General features: G+C 44.5%; 1 protein-coding gene across 1 annotated transcript in view; it reads left to right on the top strand.

The window, feature by feature from the left end:
• LOC121270762 (annexin A4-like) overlaps positions 1 to 24287 on the top strand; it is a 75466-nt gene extending 51179 nt beyond the window's left edge. Inside the window, exons 9-15 of the mRNA XM_041176173.1 lie at positions 5034 to 5113; positions 7643 to 7699; positions 11904 to 11997; positions 12995 to 13090; positions 17711 to 17769; positions 20655 to 20777; positions 23226 to 24287. Coding sequence (XP_041032107.1) covers positions 5034 to 5113; positions 7643 to 7699; positions 11904 to 11997; positions 12995 to 13090; positions 17711 to 17769; positions 20655 to 20777; positions 23226 to 23285 — 569 coding nt within the window. The 3' untranslated portion in view covers positions 23286 to 24287. The remainder of the gene's footprint in view (positions 1 to 5033; positions 5114 to 7642; positions 7700 to 11903; positions 11998 to 12994; positions 13091 to 17710; positions 17770 to 20654; positions 20778 to 23225) is intronic.
• Positions 24288 to 24619: the final 332 nt, after the last annotated feature.

Here is a 24619-nt window from a genome sequence, read left to right as displayed (position 1 = left end):
CAGAGGCTGTGGGCTGTGGGCTAGCCGGGGGCTGTAGGTTGTGGAATGACCGCTGTTGGGGGCTGACTGTGGGCTGTGGGCTGACCGCGGTCGGAGCCTGACCACGGGCTGTGGGCTGACCGCGGTCGGAGCCTGACCATGGGCTGTGGGCCATGGGCCGGGGGCCTGTGGGCTGGGGGCCGGGGGCCTGTGGGCCGGGGGCCGTGGGCTGGGGGCTGTGGGCTGTGGGCTGACCATGGGCTGTGGGCTGACCGTGGGCTGTGGGCTGACCGTGGGCTGTGGGCTGACCGTGGGCTGTGGGCTGACCGTGGGCTGTGGGCTGACCGTGGGCTGTGGGCTGACCGTGGGCTGTGGGCTGACCGTGGGCTGTGGGCTGACCGGGAGCTGAGGGCTGAGGGCTGACCGCGGGCTGTGGGCTGTGGGCTGACCGCGGTCGGAGCCTGACCACGGGCTGTGGGCTGTGGGCTGACCGCGGTCGGAGCCTGACCACGGGCTGTGGGCCGGGGGCCTGTGGGCCGGGGGCCGGGGGCCGGGGGCCGTGGGCTGTGGGCTGACCGGGAGCTGAGGGCTGAGGGCTGACCGCTGTTGGGGGCTGACTGTGGGCTGTGGGCTGACCGCTGTTGGGGGCTGACTGTGGGCTGTGGGCTGACCGCGGTCGGAGCCTGACCACGGGCCGGGGGCCGTGGGCCGGGGGCCGTGGGCCAGGGGCCGTGGGCTAGGGCCAGGGGCCGTGGGCCAGGGGCCAGGGGCCGTGGGCCGTGGGCTGACCGGGGGCCATGGGCTGACCGGTGGCCGTGGGCTGACCGGTGGCCGTGGGCTGACCGCGGGCTGTGGGCTGACCGCGGGCTGTGGGCTGACCGCGGTCGGAGCCTGACCACGGGCTGTGGGCTGTGGGCTGACCGCGGTCGGAGCCTGACCACGGGCTGTGGGCTGTGGGCCGGGGGCCGTGGGCTGGGGGCTGTGGGCTAGGGCCAGGGGCTGTGGGCTGTGGGCCGTGGGCTGACCAGAGGCTGTGGGCCGTGGGCTGACCAGAGGCTGTGGGCTGTGGGCTGACCGTGGGCCGTGGGCTGGCCGGGGGCTGTGGGCTGTGGGCTGACCACGGGCTGTGGCCTGACCACGGGCTGTGGGCTGTGGGCTGACCGCGGGCTGTGGGCTGACCGCGGTCGGAGCCTGACCATGGGCTGTGGGCTGTGGGCTGACCGCGGGCTGTGGGCTGACCGCGGGCTGTGGGCTGACCACGGTCGGAGCCTGACCACAGGCTGTGGGCTGTGGGCTGACCACGGGCTGTGGGCTGACCGCGGGCTGTGGGCTGACCGCGGGCTGTGGGCTGTTTCCTGGCCGCTCCCAGACCCGCCCACCAGCCTCGAAATTCTGTTAAATGTCTCGATGAAATTTCTGATGTGCTATGAGAAATCCTCAACTAAAAATATGTAAGGCTACCTTGTGTTGATTGTTCATTAGTAACCTTGAACTGTTGCTCCTTTTTGGCTTTGCTTGCCAAAGGAACAATTGTGATGTTCGATATCAACTGAGTTGCATCTGCTTAGCAAACCTTTAATAGACATGGTGGCACACACAAAGCAAACTGTCTTCCGCTGAACAAACTTACCTCTAACCACTGATGTATTCTTCAATGCCTGGATCAGTCCTGGCTGTTTCCACAGCAACCATGATATCATCTCTTTGCTCCGTTACCCTTTCCCTCCACTGCCACCACCAGAACTACAGAGGGGATTGCACAGTTGCTAACTGAATGAATAACTGTGACATTTCACAAGTGCGTCTCCCACAACAATGAAGAAGTTCAGCCCCATCTAGAGCAATGCAGCCTGCTGATTGGCTCCCCATTCACCACCTTAAACATTCACTCTCTCCATCACCAAAGCACATGAGCAGCAGTGTGTGTGCCATCTACAAGGTGCACTGCAGAAACTCACCAAGGCTCCTTAGGCAGCACCTTCCAAACCTACGACTGCTACCATCTATAAAGACAAGGGAGCAGCCACATGGGAACACCACAAGTTGGAAGTTCCCCTCTAAACCACTCACCATCCTGACTTGGAAATATATCACCGTTCCTTCACTGTCGCTGGGTCAAAATCCTGGAACTCCCTCCCTAACAGCACTGTGGGTGCACCTACACCACATGGACTGCAGCGGCTCAAGAAGGCAGCTCACCACCACCTTCTCAAGAGCAGTTAGGGATGGGCAATAAATGCTGGCCTAGCCAACAATGCCTGCCTATAAACAATTTTTTTTTTAAATAACTGAGGAGATTGTTTCTGAAGTGCAGATACTTATATAGCTCTGAGGGATAGGACAGTTATCCTGTCTTTCTTTAATTTTGTTTTTGAATGTCTTACTGGTGGGCAGAGGAACTACTAAAATAAATGAGAAGGAGATACCCTTTATTGGTAGAAAACAAATAGCCATTCTACTGAATTCAGAACCCTGTTGTCATGACAGAGTACAGAAACAACCTGCTCTCTATTGGCAGGGACATTTTGGGGGCGGTGGGGAGGTTGTTGCTGTCTCTAAGTGTAAAATTAGGTTATACATACTACTCTCCATGTAAATTCACAGTTGCCAATATCTTCTGTTTCCTGTCTGCAAATTTAACTCTTGTGGGCAGGGGCCATACATAGCACTCTGCTCCAGCTTCTTTAAGGTAAAATGAGACATGAGCTCTCTCTCTCTCTCTTTCTCTTTCTCTCTTTTTTTCTATCTCTCTCTCTCTCTCTCCTCAACATGTTTAATTGAGCTCTGCTTTGTCTGTCAAGCGCACAGGAGCTCCAACGCATCCTTTTGTACACTTTCTTTTTTGAAGTTAACTTCATGGTACAGTTATATGTTGCTAGATCCCTGCCCACACCCCCCTGCCCTCCCCACAAAGGGGACACTCTGTTCAGGGGTCAAGTCTTGGGACCCAATACTGGAGTTGAACTGTTTTCTTTCTTGTGTCACATGAAGTGGAAACAACTTTGCTGTTACACCAGTTGTCTGAAAATCGCAGAAAACTGGTGCGTTCTTAAAGGCTCCAAATTAAGCTGCTGACAAATCCTCACTGGTTTGAGTTACTCTTTGCCAGATGGGGAGTGTGCACATGCTCCCTGCAGCAACAATTCCTACTTACCCCAAGTCCAGAGACCTTAGCAGCAAGTTGGCAAAAGTCAAGACACAGCACAGACATACCAACCCTGTCCCATAATCAAGAGACAAACTCCTTAAAAAAAAAATCAGGAGAGACGATTTGAAAATCATGAGTTGCTGGGTTTTTTTTCCAGATATAAACCAATATAGATTGACAGTTAGCTTATAAAGCTCATTAGTAGCTTATTTAATTTCCTGTGACAGGTCTTTACAAAAGCTATATTAGTGTATCTAGAAAGGCTTTACAAATTTTGTTTTTAAATCCTACCTATTATCTCTGCATGTGTTAGAGAATGCCCTCCCAGTACAGTAAAATGATTAAGCACGGCATAATACAGGCCATTCCGCCCACTCTGCTGGCTCTTTGGCAATCCAACTAGCCTCTTTTCCCCTGCTCTTTCCCCATAGCCCTGTAAATTTTTCTTCCAGAATTCATCCAATTCCTTTCTTGAAGGTTATTATTATATTTGCTTCCATCAGCCTTTTCAGGCAATGTATTCCAAATCATGATTATAAATCATGATGGAGAAATAAATAGAAGGATTAATGCCAGTCTTGATATGATTCCAATCTTACTAAGAACTAAGGCTCTGCCATTGTGTCTAGATTGGATTAAAGCCTAGGATCCAGAGTAAATGACCAAAGTCTAACCTATTGCACAAACCAGCTTCTCTAGATTTTAAAAACTTTGCTATCTGATCAAAATTGCATCTAAAGTTAGAAAGGTGGAATACTCCCAACTCAATGATTCCCACTCATTTCTCTGTGTTGATGAATTGCATTCTTTATTTTTTAAAAAAAAGCAGTAGGATGGATCCTATTGCGCTGTGTCGTGAGGTGATTCAGTGTAGCTTTCAAATGTGAATTGGATAAGTATTTGATGGGGGAAAATATGGAGGGCTATTGGGAATGAGCTGGGGAGTGGGACCTTCTCAAGGGCAATTAGGGATAGGCAATAAATGCTGGCCTAGCCAACAATGCCCACCTATAAACAATTTTTTAAAAAATAACTGAGGCTGTCACTGGCAAGGCCAGCATTTGTTGCCCATCCCTAATTGCTCTTGATCTGAGTGATTGGCTAGGCCATTTCAGAGGGCAGTTAAGAATCAACCACATTGCTGTGGGTCAGGAGTCACATGTAGGCCAGACCGGGTGAAGACAGCAGATTTCCTTCCTTTAAAGGGAGGACGTTAGTGAGCCCAATGGGTTTTTATGACCCTTACTGAGACCAGCTTTATTTTCCACATTTTATTCATTGAATTTAAATTCCACCAGCTGCCGCGGTGAGATTTGAACACTTGTCCCCAGTCCAATGACATTACCACTACACCACCACCTCCCCCTATTTGTCTCCCTCATAATTTCCTGAGTGTCGGGATCTCTGCAAGTGAATGCAGCATTGCTGGTGGAGTTTAACGGGCTATCATTGTGCAGTTTACCAACACAGTAAAACTCCCACTCTTTCTCCGGCCTGGAATGCCCATCACGTTTTAAAACCAAATGGAACCAAATGAGGAGAGTTCCAGTTCACATTGTGGTAGGTCTATCCCTCCAATCCCCATTAATAAACCAAACTGAGTGGCCATTCATTGGTGCTATAAACCTGACTGGTTTGGGGATGGGATGATCAAGTCTGCCACAGGGGACTGACTGGTTTCCCAGCTACAGTGAGAAATAAAAGCAGAGACTGCTGCAAACACTCAGCCGGTCAGGCAGCATCTGTGGAGAAAGAAAAATGAGTTAATGTTTCAGATTGGTGACCCTTCATCGGAGAAGGTTAATGGCTGTTCTGGCCAAAGGTCACCTACCTGAAACATTAAATACTTTCTGGTGAAAGGTCACGGTCTAAGATCCTGTGTGATACTGAACATGTTTTTTCACAGAGTTTAAAAAGACCCTGGAGCAGGACATCAAGAGTGATACATCGGGACACTTTGAAAGACTACTGGTCTCCCTTGTTCAGGTAAATTGTAAAGGAAATGGAAATAGTTCTGCTCTTGCTTTGATTTCTCAGTGTGTCCGTCCTTTAAGCAGAGCGCACTCATTTACAATAACAACAGCCTGTATTTATATAGTACCTTTAATATAGTAAAACATCCCAAGGGGTTTCACAGGAGTGCTTATTGGACAAAATTTGGCACCGAGTCATAGCAGGAGATATTTAGATAAAAGCAAAAAACTGCGGATGCTGGAAATCGAAAACAAAAACAAAAATACCTGGAAAAACTCAGCAGGTCTGGCAGCATCTATGGAAGGGAGCACAGTTAACGTTTCGAGTCGGCATGAATTGAAACATTAACTGTGCTCCCTTCCACAGATGATGCCAGACCTGCTGAGTTTTTACAGGTATTTTTGTTTTTGTTAAGGAGATTTTTAGGTTGGTGACCAAACTGAACCAAATCTTTTTCACCAAACTAATCAGCCATGCGCAGTACCTATCTCACCATTTTACTGAATGTAACTGTACCTGAATGGAATGGATTTTATGCTTAATGGCAGGGTAAGGGAGGCGAAGGGGAAATGCTCCCCACCCTGTCGCATCAGGTTCAATCAAGCGTCGGCCAGCCAATTAGCAGCCAGCTGGCAGGAATGCCTCCCAATAAGAGGCACGCAGGGAAGTTCTGCAGAAAATTGGACACTGAGGTTGGGAGGTCTGGTGGCAGAGGTCAGGCCGTAAACTGGAAGTCAGTCCCGGTCACCAGTTTAAAGTCCGGCTGTCCTCTTGCTCTCCCCTGAATTGTTCCATCAGCCTCTGGGACCTGAACAAATCAAGAATGTCAACAACCAAGTGCTGTCACCTTCACCAGCCGACTCCCCTGCTACACGCACCCGTCGACCCGTTTGCCGGCTCTTCCACGTGTCCTTGTGCCAGCCCCACACACCTGGCATAACTCACTCCCAACGTTTTTCTCCATGTACCTCCCGTAAAAATGGAGCGGGCCATGAAAAATTGCGGTCTATTACCTTTTTAACAAGCTTAATTACTCATTAACTGCGGGCTTCCGATTTCGGGATCCACTAACCTTGGGCATTATCAATAACCGGCGGGATTGTCGACCTGATGTCACCGTGCCATATCCTACATAGGCCCTGGGTGGGGGGTGGGGGGTGGGTGGGAAACCTGCCTGGTTTTCCACCATAAAATTCAACCCCATGTTTCCTAGTAAGATTAAATATTTTGGACTCTTATAATTGTCACACTGACTGTAACTGTATCCCCAACTTGCCTTCCAATTCTTCCTTTTTTATCGCCCTCCCTGGTATCAGGGTCCTTCCGGAGATAGTACATGTGTCATTCATTTTCACAGTCATTCTGGCCAACAACTTAATTAGAACTGATAAATTATATTTCACGTGTGGAGTCAGTGTCACGATTATAAGCTTGGATGAACGAGACATGGCTTTAGACTCAATTACTTTTTACCTGGATATTTGCAAAATTCCCGTCAACTCTGATCAGATACAGAAAAATATATCAACATTCTGTAAAGCAGGGAGAAAAATAGTGGGCATGGGGCAGAGGTGGAAAAGGGGGACAGCAGATGGGTGAATTCACACCACAGTTAAAGAAAGAAAAAGTAGCATTTTTATAGATAGCCCAAAGTACTTTACAGCCAATTGCGCATTTTTGAACAGCAGTTGCTATTGTAATGTAGGAAATGGGGCAGCCAGTTTGCACACAGCTAGCTCCTACAAACAGCAATGTGATGACCAATGTGATGTACTCTAGCGATGTTGATTAAGGAATAAATATTGGCCAGGACCACCAGGAGCCTCCTGCTCTTCTTCAGAATAATGCCATGTGATCTTTAACATCCACCTGAGAGAATCTCATATCCCAAAGATGACACCTCTGGCAATGCAGCACTCCCTCACTTGGGAGTGTCAGCCTAGATTTTTGTGTTCAAGTCACTGGAGTGGGACTTGAACCCACAACCCTCTGACTCGAGGCAAGTGCTACCCACTGAGTCATAGCTGAAAAGGGTTGAGCTATGAGGAGTTAAAACTGTTATACGAAGAGAAAGGTTAAGATGAAACTGTTGAAAGAAGGGAGAGGTGGCATGAGAGGCATCATAGAGTGAAGCAGAGGGATAGAAGAACAAGCCATGGGACTGGATGATAATTACTTTCACAGAATCCTGTCCTTCCAAAGTTTCAGGTATACAAATGCTTACACAAAACCCGTCAAGTTTTATTTGAAGAAGAAGACTGTTAATTTTGAACCAGATGTCATCTATCCCCCCCTTTGGAGAGATTTACATAGGGCTATTTTGAGACTCAGCAGCCTATACTCAATGAGTCCATGGAGTTGTTGCAGCAGTTTGAAGCAGTAACTCTACTTGCCCTCACTCAATTGCTCCCTTCACCAAAGAGTTAATGGGATCTGGGTTAGAAGCCAGAGTTTGGCTCTAATCAGACACATCTTTAACACACATGAATCAGAAGTAACTCTGTATTTTTGATGACCATTGATTCCTTTTGCCATTTCCAGGGTAACAGAGATGAAAGCCAACACGTGGATATAACGCTTGTTAAAAAGGATGCTCAGGTAAGTCGTAGATTTTTTTATTTGTGCATTCATGGGATGAATGGTGGCTAGGCCAGCATTTACTGCTCATCCCTAAATGTCCTTGAGAAGATGGTGGTGAGCCGCTGCCTTGAACTGCTGCAGTCCATGTGTTGTAGGAACAGTAGCAGTAGAATATATTGTTATTCATCACCTTACCAAAATCCTAATTGGCTTGGATAACAGTGGGAGTTTTGGAGCAGCCTGTACCCACTGGGCCTGTTACGATGGCAATAGCATCAACACAATGGGCCTAGCCCCCACATTTTGGAATGTTGTCTCCTCTCTCAGCTTCATATGTTATATCCGTACGCAGTGATGAGGTTGCCACGCCACTTCTGTTTTTGAGCTTAATTTTTAAACCTGCAAGGTAACACGGCTTTTATAAACACTGTGGAGACGGTGTTATTGCCCAGTCATGTAAACAGAGGGAAAGAAATGTCTCTGCTAACCAAGTTGAAACCTATGGGTTTGCCTTGTGAATGCTTGCTCATTGCTCACTGAATAACAAATGGGTGTACTTCTCAAGTGACCTGAGAAACTTGTTTGTGCTGCTGATTTTGGAGTTTAAGTCATGGGATTTTTATCACCAGACTAAAGAGGTGGAAATAAGGTTGGGCAATTTAGTTCATAGTGGATCCTGATGCAAAATTATCAATAATTCAGTAATAACTGTCAGTCTAACTCTGATGTCATGAAGGCAGGAATGGGAAACACACACTGGGGACCAATAACGGGTGCACTGCTTAGAACAGAGCTACTGTGAGTTTAATGTTAAACAACATCAGGTCATGTAAATGGAGCTTTATATAAGAGCATAAGAAATAGGAGTAGGCTACATTGTCCCTCAATTCTGCTCCACCATTCACTCATATCTAGGCTAGTCTTCTACATCAAGTCCATTTTCTTGTCCTGGTTTTGCATCTCTTCATTCCGTCAGTGCCCAACAATCTTTTCTATCTCACACTCTGCAGTAACCTGTACCATACCTGATCTAGAAGCATTGGATACTGGCAAAGGATGATTTATTCCCAGTACTTGGTCAACTTGTGGAAACAAATAAAATGAATCATGAAAAGGAGATGACAGTTAACTTTGTCTTTGTCCCTCTCTGATACAGAGAAACTGGTCTGGAGCATTTGCAACGATGAAGTTACAAGATTGTTAATGGAAAGATCTCAGTCTACATGTGTTCATCCTGCACTCTCTCTCACTGAACAACAATTAATCTGTTAGCGACCTTAGGGTTAATTTGTAACCATTTGACTATTTGTCACTTCCTATTTGGCAGAACGCATTCAATTCTAGCTGGTAAAATAAATGCTCTTGTCATTGTAAAAGTCTTTAGGTTTACCAGAAGCTGCTCCAGAAAGATTTCTTAGTCTCTGTGTATAATACATTTATATACAATAAGTCCTCACTTAAAGTTGTAATTACGTTCCTGAAAATCCTGGTTTTAAGTGAACCACGTTTTCCTGTTAAAATCAATGTAAATGCTGTAGTTAGGTTCTGCAAGACTTTCCTCATCAGAAAAAAACATTAACATTATACCCTTTAAGCTGAAATACTTTGCACTCCTAAATTCCTTTATTGGTAAATGAAATAACTTTAAAAATAAAATAAACTTAAAAAGATAAAAGAAATAAGGTAACTTTCTACATAGGTATCTCCCACTTGCTGCTGACCCTGCTCCCTGACTCTTTTTCCGACCCTCTGACATATGACCTCTCACACTCCCTAACCCACCCTCTCACCAATCTTTGCTTTTGCCAATCCTCCCACTTCCCAACTCTCCAGTTCACTGCTTCCCTCTCCTGAACCTGCGTACCCCTTCAAGGAAGGTTCTAGATCCAGATCCGATCCAAAGCCAGAGCTCCGGGCTTGTGAAAGTGCAGCCCCTGAGAGTGTAAAAAATGCCGAGCTGGGATTTTTGTTTTAATGCTCTCATTTGTCACTTCCCTCTCTTGAACCCTCGCTGTGGGCAACGAGAGGCAGGAGGGACAGCTTCGACTTCTGCCTCTCACCGCTCGTCTCTCAGGCTCATGGCCTCAGTGAGGGTTCGGGATAGAGGAGTGAGAGGTTTGGCAAGAGCAAGGATTGGTGAGTGGGTGGGTTAGGCAGCAAGAGAGGCTGCAAGTTGGAGGGTTGGCAGTGAGAGAAAGGGTCAGCAGGAGAGGCTGCTTCAAAATGGCGCCAGTTGTGGAAATGGATGTCGCTGTCTAGGGCTGCATTTATTGCCCATCCCTAACTACCCTTGAGAAGGTGGTGGTGAGCCAACTTCTTGAACCGCTGCAGTCCGTGTGACGTAGGTATATCCGGAGTGCTAATAGGAAGTTCCAGAATTTTGACCCAGGTCACGCAGCTCTACATCAGAATAGTGGAAAATGACATTAAAACAAAATTCACAATGCTAAGTGAGAATAACAGCCCCATTAACTAACCAAGGGTAAAGCAAAACAACTTTAGACAGCAACTTACTGTAATTAAGTTTGATGGCATCTAACACCCTTTAGATGACAGAATATTAAAAGGTGGTGGTGGAATTGAGGAGCGGAGAATCAATTACAGGTTAATTGCTGCTGTTGAGAGAAGATTACAGATTGTCTTGGAGCAGGAAGCTTACAAACATCCACAGAATCTTACCTTACTGACCACAACTGAACTGAGAGGAGACTTTGTGGCCTTGTAGAGAGCCCAAACTAAGACAAATTTACTGTAGCAACAGGAAGAATATATTGTGTGTGTTGTTACGTAATAAAACACTGCTCCCATTGTAAAATGGCAGAGCCTTTGCTGTACCTCTGAGCATTGCCATGGGATGCCAGTTTGCAATATTTTAAGCAGCATGAACCTTTTAATTACTAGGTTTATTTATTTTTGAATGTGAAAAGTTCCTGCTAGCAAACTGCCATTTGTCAGAAACTATATTTGCATTTTTCAAATTAGAACCTTGTCTAAGCAACAATAAGGGAAATAGAAGCTTACTTGAAACACTGCCAAGTATATCTTTGGCTGCCAATGTAGCGTGTTTACTGTGTTAATAATGGCTGCGTCTTCAAGTCCATTCTAACACTGGCTCATTTGATTACGATGGAGAAAGTGTCTTTGGCTTTAGTGATGCCTGAATATTTAAAGATTTTCGAGTGCCGTGTCATTAAACATGTTCAAGGCTGCTGCAGTCAGAATGAGAACATAACTGAGTAGCCTGCTTTCTGGAGAAACTGACTGATCTCCAGGGCTAAAGCAAGCCTTGAAACAGGAAGTCTGGCAGAGACCCAAGTCAGACACTCCCACTCTTAAGAATGTGGCCAAGGCTTCACATCCAAGTTCAAGTGCATAGATTTGCATGAATTTACTTCATCCCCAAATCTAGTTGTGGGATGAAGGGGGATACATGGAGTGGGGTGGTATAAGAGATGTTTCCAGAAACTACAGCCACACTTTATAGGCCTGGCTGAAGAAACTACTTTTTAAAATAAAAACCTGGAAGAGTTCCATTTTAATAAGACATTTTTGGTCAGCAGAATTCCCCGATTAAACGTGGAATCCTGAATTGTCCCATTAAATGTGAAATTAAACTGCACCCAACGATTGCAGGAGATGCAGAAATGGATTTTCTTTCCCTCCAGCACTTCCATATTCTAATAACCAAGCCACGTAGGTTTATGTCTGTGTTTTGGCACATGAATGTTTTACACTGTGAGATCTGTCGAAGGGCCCTGCAACTTTCATCCCTGTTGCTCTAGGGTGTAAGAAATAGTTGCTGTTATTTTAAGGAGATGATTCGGGCACAAGATGAGAACAAATACTAAAGCAGTCCTGTGCCATCCCTGTTGAAATCCCTGCTCTTTATTGCCCATCCCCAGTTGCCCTAAGTTTGATACAACTGGGCAGCTACAAGACAACCGCACTGGTGTGGCATTTGAACCAAATGTCGACCAGAATTGATTAGGGAAGGAAACCCGCTATCCTTAAGGATAATTGTGACTGGTTAGACTCATTTTGATAGGTATCGTAACATTTTCCCCAGTAATTGACATGCTTACTAACAAAATACCCAAATAAGTATTGACAAATTTGATATGTTGAATTCAGAAAGCAAGACCAGAAATGAAGTTTGAGATTTTCACGGTGCAGTGGTTTCTTGCTTTGAAGGTCTAATAGAATGTTCTCTTCTCAACCTCAGGATTTATATAATGCAGGAGAAGGGCGTATGGGAACAGACGAGTCGAAGTTTAATGCCATCCTGTGTGCAAGGAATAGATCCCACCTGAAAGCAGGTAATTGTGTCATCCTGACGGCTGTCATGAAAAATATACTTGTCAGTAAATCCTCAGGCAGCCCTATTCACATTAGGTCATATCAGTTCTTCCCCATTGCATAACTTGAGCCATCTAGAGTCAAGCAGAGTACTCTTGCGCATGTAAAAACATTAGAAAACAGGAGCAGGAGTAGACCATGTGCCCTCTCGAGCCTGTACCATTCGATAAGAACATAAGAAATAGGAGCAGAAGTAGGCCATTTGGCTACTTAAGCCTACCCCGCCATTCAATAAGATCATGGCTAATCTTCTGCCTCACTCCAATTACCCGCTTACTCCCCATATCCATTCCTGAGAGATCAAAAATGAGTCTATCTCAGCCTTTAATATACTTAACTGTGGAGCATCCACAACCCTCTCGGGTAGAGACTTCCAATGATTCATGACCCTCTGGATGAGGAAGTTTCTCCTCGTTTCAGTCCTTAATGGTCAACCCTTTCCTATCCAGGGGAAACAGCCTCTCGGTGACTACCCTGTAAAATTCTTTCAGAATTTTATATGTTTCAAGATGTGTGTCATTGGTCATTATGAATGTTAACAGGGGAGATGGTGGCATAGTGGTAATGTCATGGGAGTAGTAATCCAAAAACCCAGGTTCAAATCCCACACCGGCAGCTGATAGAATTTAAATTCAATTAATATAATCAGGAATAGTGCCAGTAATGGTGACCATGACAACTATCATCAATTGTGAACCTATCTGGGTCACTAATGTCCTTTAGGGAAAGAAACCCGCCATTCTCATCTGGTTTGGCCTACATGTGATTTCAGACCCAAAGAAATGTGATTGACTCTGAGCTGCCCTTTGAAAAGGGCAGTTAAGGGCAATTAGGAATGAGTAACAAATGCTGGTGTTGCCAGTGAAACCCACATCCCATGTAAAAAAAAGATTATTGTCCTCCAGAAATAGAATATTAAGACTTTTTAATGACTAAACGGTTTGTTTTCTATTTCAGTGTTTGAGGAGTATCGGCAGGTTTGTAAATACGATATTGAGAAGACAATCTGCCGGGAGATGTCTGGGAACCTTGAGAGGGGCATGTTGGCAGTAGGTGAGACATCCTATTGTGAATGTGTACATGTTCAGAAGTGCTGCCATTTAAGTTTGGAGCAGGAGAGAAAGGTTTAATTGCAGATTGTTCTGTTGAGATAATTTGACTGGGAACCATTACAGTCTCATTGAAGAAGTGGGATGGAACACACAATTGATCATACAGAAGTTCCTGACTGTAGCCATTAATGGTGCCACAGTACTGTAAGCATTGGAAAGAAGATATAATGCTTCCCATATCTGGGATGCTGTTCATGGTCTAGCAATTACTTGTGAAGTGTCAAGAGTTGTCATTGTAGGCAAATACAGCAACCAATTTGCACACAGCAAGGCTGCACAAACAAGAATGATAAATGACTGGGCAATCTGTTTTGGATGGAGTTAGCAAGGGATAAATGTTGGCCAAGGTGTATGGAGTTAGATGGCAGATCAGCAGTGACCTCACTGAATGACGGAACAGGCTCGATGGGCTAAATGACCCATTCCTGTTCTAATGTCCCTAAGACACCTCCCATGCCCCTCCTCAAATAGTGACTTTGGAATCTTTTACATCGCTGAAAAGCAGCAGGCAGTTTTAACATCTCCGAAAGTCCTGTGATGGGACAAGACTCTCTCAGGACTGCACTGACCTTGCAGCCCAGGTGATACCTTCAAGTCATCAAGTGTGGCTTCGAACCTACAGGCTCAGAGGTGAGAGTTGCTGTCACTTGAGCCAAGCTGCCATTTGTTGAAACACAGCTAGAAATTTTTCATTTTGTTTATAAGAGAGATCTTATTGAAAGTACGAGGTGGTAGTGGATTCTATTTTTGAGACTAATAGCGAAGACTCCATGATCCCAAGAAGAGAGAACTACGAGCAGGGCCCATAGACTCTGCTCCGCCATTCAGTGTGATCATGGCTGATCTTGGCCTTCAACTCCATTCTCCCACCTATTCCCCACATCCCTTTAATTCCCTGAGAGACCAGAAATCTGTCTATCCCAGCCTTAAACGTATTCAACCATGGAGCATCCACAATCCTCTGGGGTAGAGATTCCAAAGATTCACAACCCTCTGAGTGAAGAAATTTCTCTTCATCTCAGTCCTAAATGATCAACCCCTTATCCTGAGATTGTGTCTCCATGTTTTGGATTCTCTGACCAGCAGAAACAATCCCTCAGCGTCCACCCAGTCAAGCCCCTTCAGAATTTGGTACATTTCAATGAGATCACCTCTCATGCTTCTACACTCCAGAGAATATTAGCCCGATTTACTCAACCTCTCATTGTAGGACATGCTGTTCATTCCAGGAACCAATATAGTGAACCTTCACTGTACCGCCTCCAATGCAAGTATATCCTTCCATTATTGTGGAGACCAAAACTGCACACATTATTTCAGATGCGGCCTCACCAAAACTCTATACAACTGTAGCAGGACTTCTTTATTCTTGTACTCTAATCCCCCTCCAATAAAGGCCAATATCCCATTTTAGATTGAAGAGTATGGAAAGCCCCATTTTCTAGTTAAAGAAGGGGAAAGTTAAGGAGGAATTGAAGAACAGTATGTCAAAATATTATATATTGATGTGTACATAATGCTTTTCCCTCATGTGTTTCCTCTTCTGATGCTTTCCAGCTTCTAAGTTTGAGGGTTAGTACAGTGAAGCGTGGTCGTTCAGTATCTGTGCGTGCATGTGTGCGTGTGCAAGTTCAATAGACAGGTTCAAAGGAGTATTCCCCTTGTGAAAGAGTATTTGCCAAATGCAGCACATGGGAAGTAATTTATTAAAATGTAGTGTGTGCTCACACATTTGGTTTGACCTGCCTGGGTAAAATTCTCTACCAACAGCACAACATCATAAATGCCACTCACTACCCTTGGTGAAATGACTTAGATTACACTGAGTTACAGACATGTTGATACACTAAAGACTGCCCCTCTCCCTCAGCCTGCTGAAAGCAAATGCTTTTTCATGAACATTCTATTTTGGCTTCCCCTATTAAATTGGGTTTGGTGTTTCATTGATCCCACTCCACACAGCTTTTCTCTGATGCTCTTGAAGTGACCCTCGTGCTGCTCTGCAGCCTATATCCACCCTCTGAACTGCATACATTTTATGCTCGGAGTCTCTGTTCGGTGCACCACATGTGTTCTCATTTCACAATGATTTGTATTGTTTCCATCTGAGGATTCTTAACGGTGTCTGACCCAGCAGCTTCTTGCAAGGCTAAAGATTGTTGTCGATAATATTTGTATGCAACCATACAACATATTGTTATCTTGCAATGGGGAAACCCCTCTGTTATGCTAGCATGGAAAGGATTTTGTTACAAGGGTGTTCATTAGATAACCCTGCCAACATACTTTCTAGTTCTAAGTCTCTATTTTAGTGTAAGATTTAAAATGTAAATTCACTTGTTGTTAACAAGTATCGCCATATTTTGAGACAGATGAAAGGAAACTGTGGTGACTGAGGTTTGTTTGCACTGTTCTGCAGTGTTTGTGCTCATGCAGCAATGCTCGTGAATCTTTTTCACGCTTGGCTTGCCGAGCCAGCTCATAATGATGTGCTGCCCTTACCTCTATAGGCAGTGGACAGATAATGCATTAGTGGTGACTTCTGCCACGTGAACAGGTTAAAGCAGGTAACTTTGACACGTTTAAAGAGGCAACTGGATGAGGAAGAAGGAACAAGAGAGATTTGGAAGCAGTAATTCAAGTTGTAGCAGCCTTTTGTGTACTAGAAAGACCAGCTGGGCCAAATGGCCTGTTTCTGTACCTCAAGTTCCCTGTAACCCTAAGTAAGTCACAGCAGCAAGCTGTGAATGGAACAGCACAGAGTGAAACTCCTTATTTGGCTTAATGGAATTATCTGCGATTCTGGCTGCTCCAGAAATTCCAGCAATGTTCTTCTCCTCTTTGCACCAGAAATAACACTTTCCCTCCACTCTGTACCTCCCCCTTTTAATATGGAGTGTCCTGACCGGGCAAGCTGCTCCACCTAGAGGTATGCTCTAAACCGGCAGTGTTTTTCAACTAACAGAGGTGACAACTGTGTTTCTGATTGTCCTGTGCACAATCCCATTACTGTCTTATTAAAATAAAGCTGCTTTACCTGTCTGCTATTGGGTTAGTTGGAACTTGAGGCATCTTATTCTAGGTTACTTTTGGCCTCTTTTTTTAAACTGCTCCTTCCCCTGCGTTGCCCCTCTTTCATAAAAGGATTGATATGGTGCCTTTAACAACCTCAGGACATCCAAAGTGCTTTACAGCCAATGAAATGCTTTTTAAAGCGTGGTTACTATTGTAATGTAGGAAATGTGGCAGTCAACTTGCGCACAGCAAGCTCCCAGAAACAGCATTGTGACAATGACCAGTGGATTTGTTTTACCACTGTTTCTGTAATCCTGTAGTGCCGTGTTAGATTTAGATCTTCACAGAAGCGGAGCTTAAATGTGTAAACTCAGACTGAGCAAGTCAGAACATTGTGTTCTTTCAAAGGGTGGTTGTTGCATATTGAGCTCTCACTCTTAACATAGGAAAGTACCCCAGGGAACTTCACAAAACGGGAGTATGGAGAAAAATGATGGCAGGGATGGCTGAACACACAGCTGAAAAAGAGGCCTTTGGAACTGGGGAGAGAGATGGAGCAAATCAATAGGGTCTTGTAAGAGAATATCAGTGTACAGGAACAAGATGGCTGAAGGCTTTATTACTGATGATGCAAGGAAGGCTGGGTACCACAGACCGGACTCACGAACCCAAAGGTGTAGACATGGCGAACAGTGAGGCTGTGAAGGGACTTGTAAATAAAAATGAGGATTTCTGTGTGAGGAGCCTCCTAATAGTCTGTTTGAAAGAATAGCTGTCTATGCTAATCTCAGCAAAAGAGGCAATGCAGATTTACCACTGGGCACAGACTGTATGCAAGGAATCAGGGAGCGAATACTTAATTGCCAGGTGCAGCACTCCAACATACTTCTTGTACTCAAGCACAGTTGAGTCTCCTCAGTCCTGATGAATGTTTCTCTTCTCAAAATATTGGTGAAGCTTTTTGATGAACATTGGACATTTTCAGGAATTCTTCACACCCTTCCCAACATAACCCTTCAATCGTTTCTATATGTCCTTCTAATGTTTTAGCCTTATGGTAAAATGAGGTACCCTGTCCCTTTTAAGAGAATGCAAGTGTACTGATCATGTGACAGTACTGATGAATCACTGTATAGCGTGGGGAACTGGGAAGTCTAGTTCTGAAGGTTTCTGAGTGAGCACATATGATCTGGTGCTTTGCCCTATGTCTCAATAAACCATCACTGTTTATTCTTACATCAGTCTCTCCTTATTATTGATTGAAAGCAGCAATTGAGGAGAAGATAGGAAGGCGTTCAGTTGGCCAAATAACTCATTTGCCCAAGACATAAAAAGTCTGTACCTCTTTAGAGATGGGTTGATGCATTACGTTGTCTGTCAATGGCCAGCGTTATTAAAGAGGTACATTAACACCTGGTTGCTGCTGAGAATCTTGGTTTCTAACTTGAACTGTGTTCTTGTGTATGTGTGTGTTCATGGATCATACTATGGCAGTATAAATTATGTACTGGCAGTGATTAATATGTAACTAATGTTCATTTCACAGTGAAATGTCTGAGAAATACTCCAGCCTTTTTTGCTGAAAGACTCTACAAGTCAATGAAGGTAAAGTTTAATGTCGTTATTTATTTTGCTTGGCTGGTTGAGGTACTGTTCATGCCAAATCCAAATAGATTGTCCACTCCTTCCTTGACTAATATGATTGATTCTCTCCTCTAACCTCTTTGCAATATTGGAGTATGGTGGTGATACTTCACCCATTCACTCTTTCAAAAAATAGCGACTGAGCTTCCCTATGTTTAGTTGTGTAGTTTCCCTGGTTGTTCTGCCGAAGTTCGTATGGCTGAGGTTTGACACAGTGAGTCATACCAGTTGTTCCAGCTTGTGTGGTGGCTGCTCAATTTAAACAGTGGACTTAGGCAGCTGTAGCCCACTCTATGCGAATCCCAATGTAATCAGTACTGAAATTGAGTTAGGCCATTGACCAGCCATGCAGGCATGCAATGTGGAAGCTATCTGCTTCTCCATAGGGAGCAGGGCAGAGGGAAAACTAGCTTTGCTTGTGCATCTCTCAACTGGTTGAACACAGGTTCAGCTGAGGCCTGTGAAGCACAGTCACAGGCTATCCTGTCAATCAGAGAAGGGTGTTTGGACCAAAGATTCTTGAAGTTATGAAGAGAAAAGGAGCACTACACAAAGATGTGAAAGAAACATGTTTGAAAATTGTATGTACTTACTTTACCCAAATTTAAAATTCACCACCTTCAGCCCTAAAGCCCTCCAGGAACCCTGCATTCCTCCAGTTCCAGCCTCTTGTATATCCCCCATTCCTTTCACACTACCATTGGCTGCCAGACATTAAGACATGTAGGCTCCAAGCTCGAATTCCTTCCCAAGTTAGAGTTACTGACCAGTGGAAAGAGCTTCGTCCCAATTTATTTGAGCATTTGTAAAGGGTAAACTGTGTTAATATTTTGAATGCAAACCTTTGGTCAGAACTGAAAACTGGAAGATAAGCAAATGTTTTCAGGCAGGAAGGGGGAAGGGCAAGAAAAATCATTTTGGAATATTTTTGCATTAAGACAAAGCTATTTTTCCCAATTAAATTTTCCCCTCCTGTGTGCCTTGTGCCATTAATGCAATTGTAACTTGGTGGAATTAAAAGAGAAAATACTGGAAACACAAGGCAGGTCTTGGCAGTATGTTCAAAGAAATAAAAGGCAGTGCTTGGGCTTTTTATCTTAGCTTCTGTTTGTCTCCTCAGTAAAATATCAGGCTATTTTGGACAGCGTATTACTTATTGCTCACTGTCAGGCTAATTTTATGATTGTCCTCTTAAGATTAGCATGGTCTGATCATGTCATTCACGTTGTGATTTAGGTAAGGAATTTACAGAGAAGGAAAAGCTTCAGTCACCTATATTAATTAACCATTAGGTTGACCCCAGTGTTCACTCAAGCTGAGGAGACACCACTAACATGAAATTTAATCAAACTAAACTAAATGTTTAATTTAATTTATAGTCACTTGTAGGACAGAACTTGAGTATTACTGAAAAAAAAGAGACATCCTGTTGAAGCTTCTCGTTTTGCACTCATCAGGACCGATGCAAGAATGCCAAATTTCAAAGGGAGCAACAATTTAAACTGCAGGGCAAAAGGGGTGCTGATTGGTTGGCAAGTTAACTCTGGTTGAGGTGTTGCCATGGAGAATGCACCAGGGAACTATTGTCCTCCATGTTATTGTTTAACTCAAAGAAGGTGCAAAGCCTGGACATGTCCCTGCATATGAATATATGTAGCTTCCACCAATTGCAAATGAGCCACATTGCAAGGCTGACTGATGATCTTAAATTGGTTGTTAGTGCAATTCTTAGCAAACTCAAGATTGTTCAACAAGTGCTGTCCAATTGCAGAATCACATCTAATGTTCGATATTATGGCCTTTGGTGCGCACGATCGGTGGGAGTGGTTGAGAAACGGGTCCCCGACCGCAATTTCTTGCTGACTGGCCAATTAACGGCCGGCCAGTGTGATACATGCACTGAAAAGCCCAGCGCTGCCGGGATGAGGGCGGGAAGAGGACAGGCGATGACATTTCCGGTGGCGTGGGTGAAATCTCCCTGAAGGCAGACCGCTGCCTCGGAGCTGCAAGCCTGAAAATGACCAAATAAAGGTTTAAAAGCTGAGAAGAAACGTCCATGCATCACAATCCGGCACCTGAAAATAAAGCTGGTAATAATGCTGTCCACGGATAATTATATTTATTTTATTTCTTAGCAGAAAATTCATCCCACTCTTGGATGAGGTTTGATGAAAAATGCAAAGGCTGCATAGCCAATTTCCCCCATCCACCAGTCTTAAGGGTGGACAGGCCATGAAGACAATTGCACCATTAATGGGCTGAATTGCCCTCTTAATTGTCAGCTGGCACACTTCTGACTTTTACATGTGCCTGCTAACTGAAATATCATGCAAGTGCGCAATAACATCAGGACAATTGCCCAACGTTGTCTTGTACAATTTAATGCCCGATCGGGTCAGGCGCCCGCCTGCCTGTGGGACATAAACTTCTGTCGTATGTTCTGAGTTGAGGATGATCAGTACTTGGCCTACGGCGGACAGCTGAATGGACGCACTGTTTGATATGATCCTCCAGTTACTGGGACCTGCAGCCTATGTTACCTGGCATTTAACTTATGATCGGTGTGGATGAGATTTTGTAAAAAGGTTTCAAAATTCTTTGTCACATCCTGTGCTTTAAAAAGAGCCATCAATTGAGTAGCACGTCACCATCTTCCCTGTTTGTGACTGTCCCATCATTGCAGCTGGTAGGAAGAACTGGGCAATGGAGGAATTTGGAATAGCTGTGATGGGGAATGAGAATCAAACAGCCAGGAGCTAGGCATTCACGATGATGTGATTAGTAAGGAAGGAAAGGTCCTTGTATCTCACATGTTAACACATCAGTTTTTCCTGTTTTCCATTTAGGGTTTGGGGACAGATGACAGAACACTGATTCGCATCATGGTGTCTCGTTGCGAGGTCGACATGTTAGATATTCGGGCTGAGTTCAAGAGGACATATGGGAAGTCGCTGTACTCATTCATATCGGTAACTATCCCCACTTCACCGTTTACCAGTGATATGGGCTCAAACAGCAAGTGCAGGAATTAAGGTTTCTCCAGCTCTATGTTCACTGCTCAGCATTACTCTCAACAATCAGCTCATGCTGCAGAAGACAGGGGCTATTGTATATTGGCTGGTCCCAGTTTGTTTGTGATATTAAGTCAGGAGTAGGCACACAATCCTTGATGAAGGTCCTTTTATCGTTTGCTTTCACTCATAAAAGCTCAGGCAGCCTCAGGCCTTTACATTTGCTCTGCATGGACAGCAAACACCGCCCCCCCCACCTCCTCACCCCCACACCAGTTCTGTCACCACTCTGTGCTAAGTTAACCCTACAGGAGGTATGCAATTGAACTCTAGGTTAGGAAGAGGGGAAAAGATAAACAAAACTGCCAGTATTCCCATTGTTGATCGCTTTTCGGTGATCTCTGTTGGGAATGTCAGGCGACGGAAGGATTCACTGTGAGGCTCTCCAATGTTGAATAGCCAGCCGACTTCCTATCCAGGCAAACCCATGAAGAATGGGCACATGGGGGAGGTTCTGTAGGATGGGGCTACCTGTGGAATCATAATCCAGCCACAGCCAGCACTTCCATGATAGGAAAAGAGAATCAGGTGACCTGATGGTTTTTCTTTAGGATTGTACAATGGTTTAATAGGATAGACGTAGAGAGGATGTTTCCACTTGCTGTTTTTACTTGTTCACGGGATGTGGGTGTCACTGACGAGGCCTGCATACATTGCCCATCCATAATTACCCCCGAGAAGGTGGTGGTGAGCTGCTACCCTGACCCAGCGACAGTGAAGGAACGGCGCTATATTTCCAAGTCAGGATGGTGTTTGACTTGAAGGGGGACTTGCAGATGATGGTTCCCATGTGTCTGCAGGGAATATTTGGGGGCAGGGGGGAGATCAAAAGTAGGACCCATAAATATAAAATAGTCACTAATAAATCCAATAAGGAATTCAAGACAAGCTTCTTTACCAAGAGAAAGTGAGAATATGGAACGCGCTACCAAAAGGAGAATTGAGGCAAATAGTGTATTAAGGGGAATCTGGGTAAACACATGAGGGAGAAAGGAATAGAGAAATATGCTGAAGGGGGAAGAAGAATAAGGGTACGAGAAAGCTCGATTGGGCAAACACACAGGCCGTAGACCAGGTGGGTCAAATGGCCTTTTTCTGTGCTGTACATTTTATGAAACAAATATGGGAAATTTGATAGTGAGTGCTGGAAGTCTTGTCAGTATTTTGGTGGGTGGGAGGCCAACATTTCAGACATATCCTTGTGTAAAAATTCACGTGCGAACCTTCTACTGGACAACAATCAAGTGCGGGAACCAGTTTTGGTGAGACTGCATTTTGGAGTACTGTGTGCCGTTTTGGTCTCCAGATTTAAAAAAGGATACACTTGCATTGGAGGTGGTAGAGCAAAGATTCACTAAATTGGTCCCTCGGATGAGGGAGTTGTCCTACAATGAGAGAGTGAATAAATTGGATTATATTCTCTGGGGTTTAGAAGAATGAGAGGCGATCTCATTGCAGTGTTCAAGATTCTGAAGGGGTTTGATAGGGTGGACGCTGAGAGATTGTTTCTGCTGGTTGGGGAATCTAAAACACGGGGGCACAGTCTCAGGATAAGGAGCCGATCATTTAGTACTGAAATGAGAAGAAATTTTTTCACTCAGAGGGTTGCAAATCTTTGGAATTCTCTATCCCAGAGGGTTGTGGATACTCCATCGCTGAATACAGCCGTGATCGTATTGAATGGTGGAGCATACTCAATGGACCATGTGGTCTACTCCTGCTCCTATTTCTTATGTTCTTAAAAACAAAAAAACTGCGGATGCTGGAAATCCAAAACAAAAACAGAATTACCTGGAAAAACTCAGCAGGTCTGGCAGCATCGGCGGAGAAGAAAAGAGTTGACGTTTCGAGTCCTCATGACCCTTCATGACCCCCCGAAGGGTCATGAGGACTCGAAACGTCAACTCTTTTCTTCTCCGCCGATGCTGCCAGACCTGCTGAGTTTTTCCAGGTAATTCTGTTTTTGTCTTATGTTCTTAACCCTGGCCTGCTCTTGACTCAGGCACTAAAGCCTATGGTTCTACATGGAGTTAGCTCATGGTCTCATTGAATGAAAAGGATAATAAATGGCCCCCTCTTATTTCCATGTTCAACACTGCCTCTGCTGAAATCTTGGTACTGTGAGTCAAAACTGGCTCTCAGCTGGTCTGGATAGCTCAGCTAACCATTGGATTAGTGCCGAGCCTTCCATTCAGTGTAAACCAGCAGTGATAAAATAGGACATTATCTGCATTTAAGATGCTGTGACAAATAGGTGCTGGGATGGCTTATTGTGCTTTGCTGTTTAGCTTAATTATCTGATCTTTCCTTCTCATCAGAGGTCTCTCTTGTTCCTTTTGTTACCAGGACGACACTTCTGGAGATTACAGGAAGCTCCTTTTGCAGCTGTGTGGCTCGAATGACTAAGAAGGACGCAAATGGTTGAGGTGGCGGAGAGTCTGATGCAGTTTCTCCAAAAGCAAAGCTTGATCCGTCAAAGCATAAAAGCTTCTGTCTCTTCCTTATATTGATTTATTCTGTTACGTATTGGCTTGTAAATGTAATCCAATTTTATCAGCATTTTCAAGTATGTTTGTTCCGCTAAGGTTTATGAGTAAGTGCATTTTCACTTTCCAGGGCATTTTATAACCATCGGGACAGTTATTAACTCCCTCCCATTTACACCTTTAAGTTTCTCAATAAGTAAAATACTCCAGCTGTCAAAAATCACATGTGTAGTTGCCTCAAAGAAATTGAACTTAACAAATTGCTTTAAGAGAGCTGAATGGTCTGTATTTTATAAATGCTTTTTCTAAAGCTGGTTGCCACCTGCTGTTGCAGATTAAACTAGGCTGCCCTTGTTTTTGCATTCTTGTTCAGAGGTTCTAATGTAACAGACAACAAGAAATTCCTACAGTTTCCTAACATTCTTCACTCAAGTGCACAAGGATGATTTTTGGTTTTAGAAGCTGCACTGTTTGCAGAATTGGAACACACCAAGAACTTTGCATCCTCAGTGTGATTGCCACTGTTTGCAATCGTGCCAAAATGGACCTGTTTGTTCAATCCAAGGGCAGAAGCCTGCTGTCTGAAGCATCATTTATTTGCCCAGAAACAAGAGTTTGCAACAATGACATACAGCCCAAACCTACCTGTACTTGTTCAGATGCCAACAGAAAGATTTGTTTCATGAACCTACAGTTACGGGTTTAGCTTCCTGACCAAAGAATCTACCAATGACCCCTCATCCTGCTGGGGTTTCTCACAATGCAGCAGGACCACCAGGTTAAGAGTTACGCAAACCTGGCTGGCTCTTCTTGCTGAAAGTTTGTTATTAATGGTGAATGAGGGTGTCTGAAAGTAAGGGCCCTTGTCATGTGCTAAAAATGTAAATGAAACAAAAATAAATGCTATGTAATCAATTCAAAACCGTGTTTGGTCAAATCATTCCAGATTCATCACAATATCAGTTAATCTTAGGATGTATATTTCTTCTGAGATGGAAGTGTGTGCATTTTGCCTTGCCACAGTGACTCTGAATTCAAGGTGAACTCGATGTATATCTGCTCCAAATTATATAAAGAAAGACTGGTGTTTATATAGTGCTTTTCACGATCAATAAATATCACAAAACCAATAAAGTACTTTTGAAGTGTAGTCACTGTTGTGATGTAGGAAACGGCAGCTCCCACTAATAGCAATTTGATATTGACCAGGTAATCTGTGTTGTTGATTGAGGATGAATATTGGCCAGGACACTG

The sequence above is a fragment of the Carcharodon carcharias genome, chromosome 28 (assembly GCF_017639515.1).
Source record: "Carcharodon carcharias isolate sCarCar2 chromosome 28, sCarCar2.pri, whole genome shotgun sequence".
NCBI lineage: Eukaryota > Metazoa > Chordata > Chondrichthyes > Lamniformes > Lamnidae > Carcharodon > Carcharodon carcharias.
The sequence above is the reverse complement of the archived record's forward strand: the minus strand, read 5'-3'. Positions and strand labels throughout refer to the sequence as shown.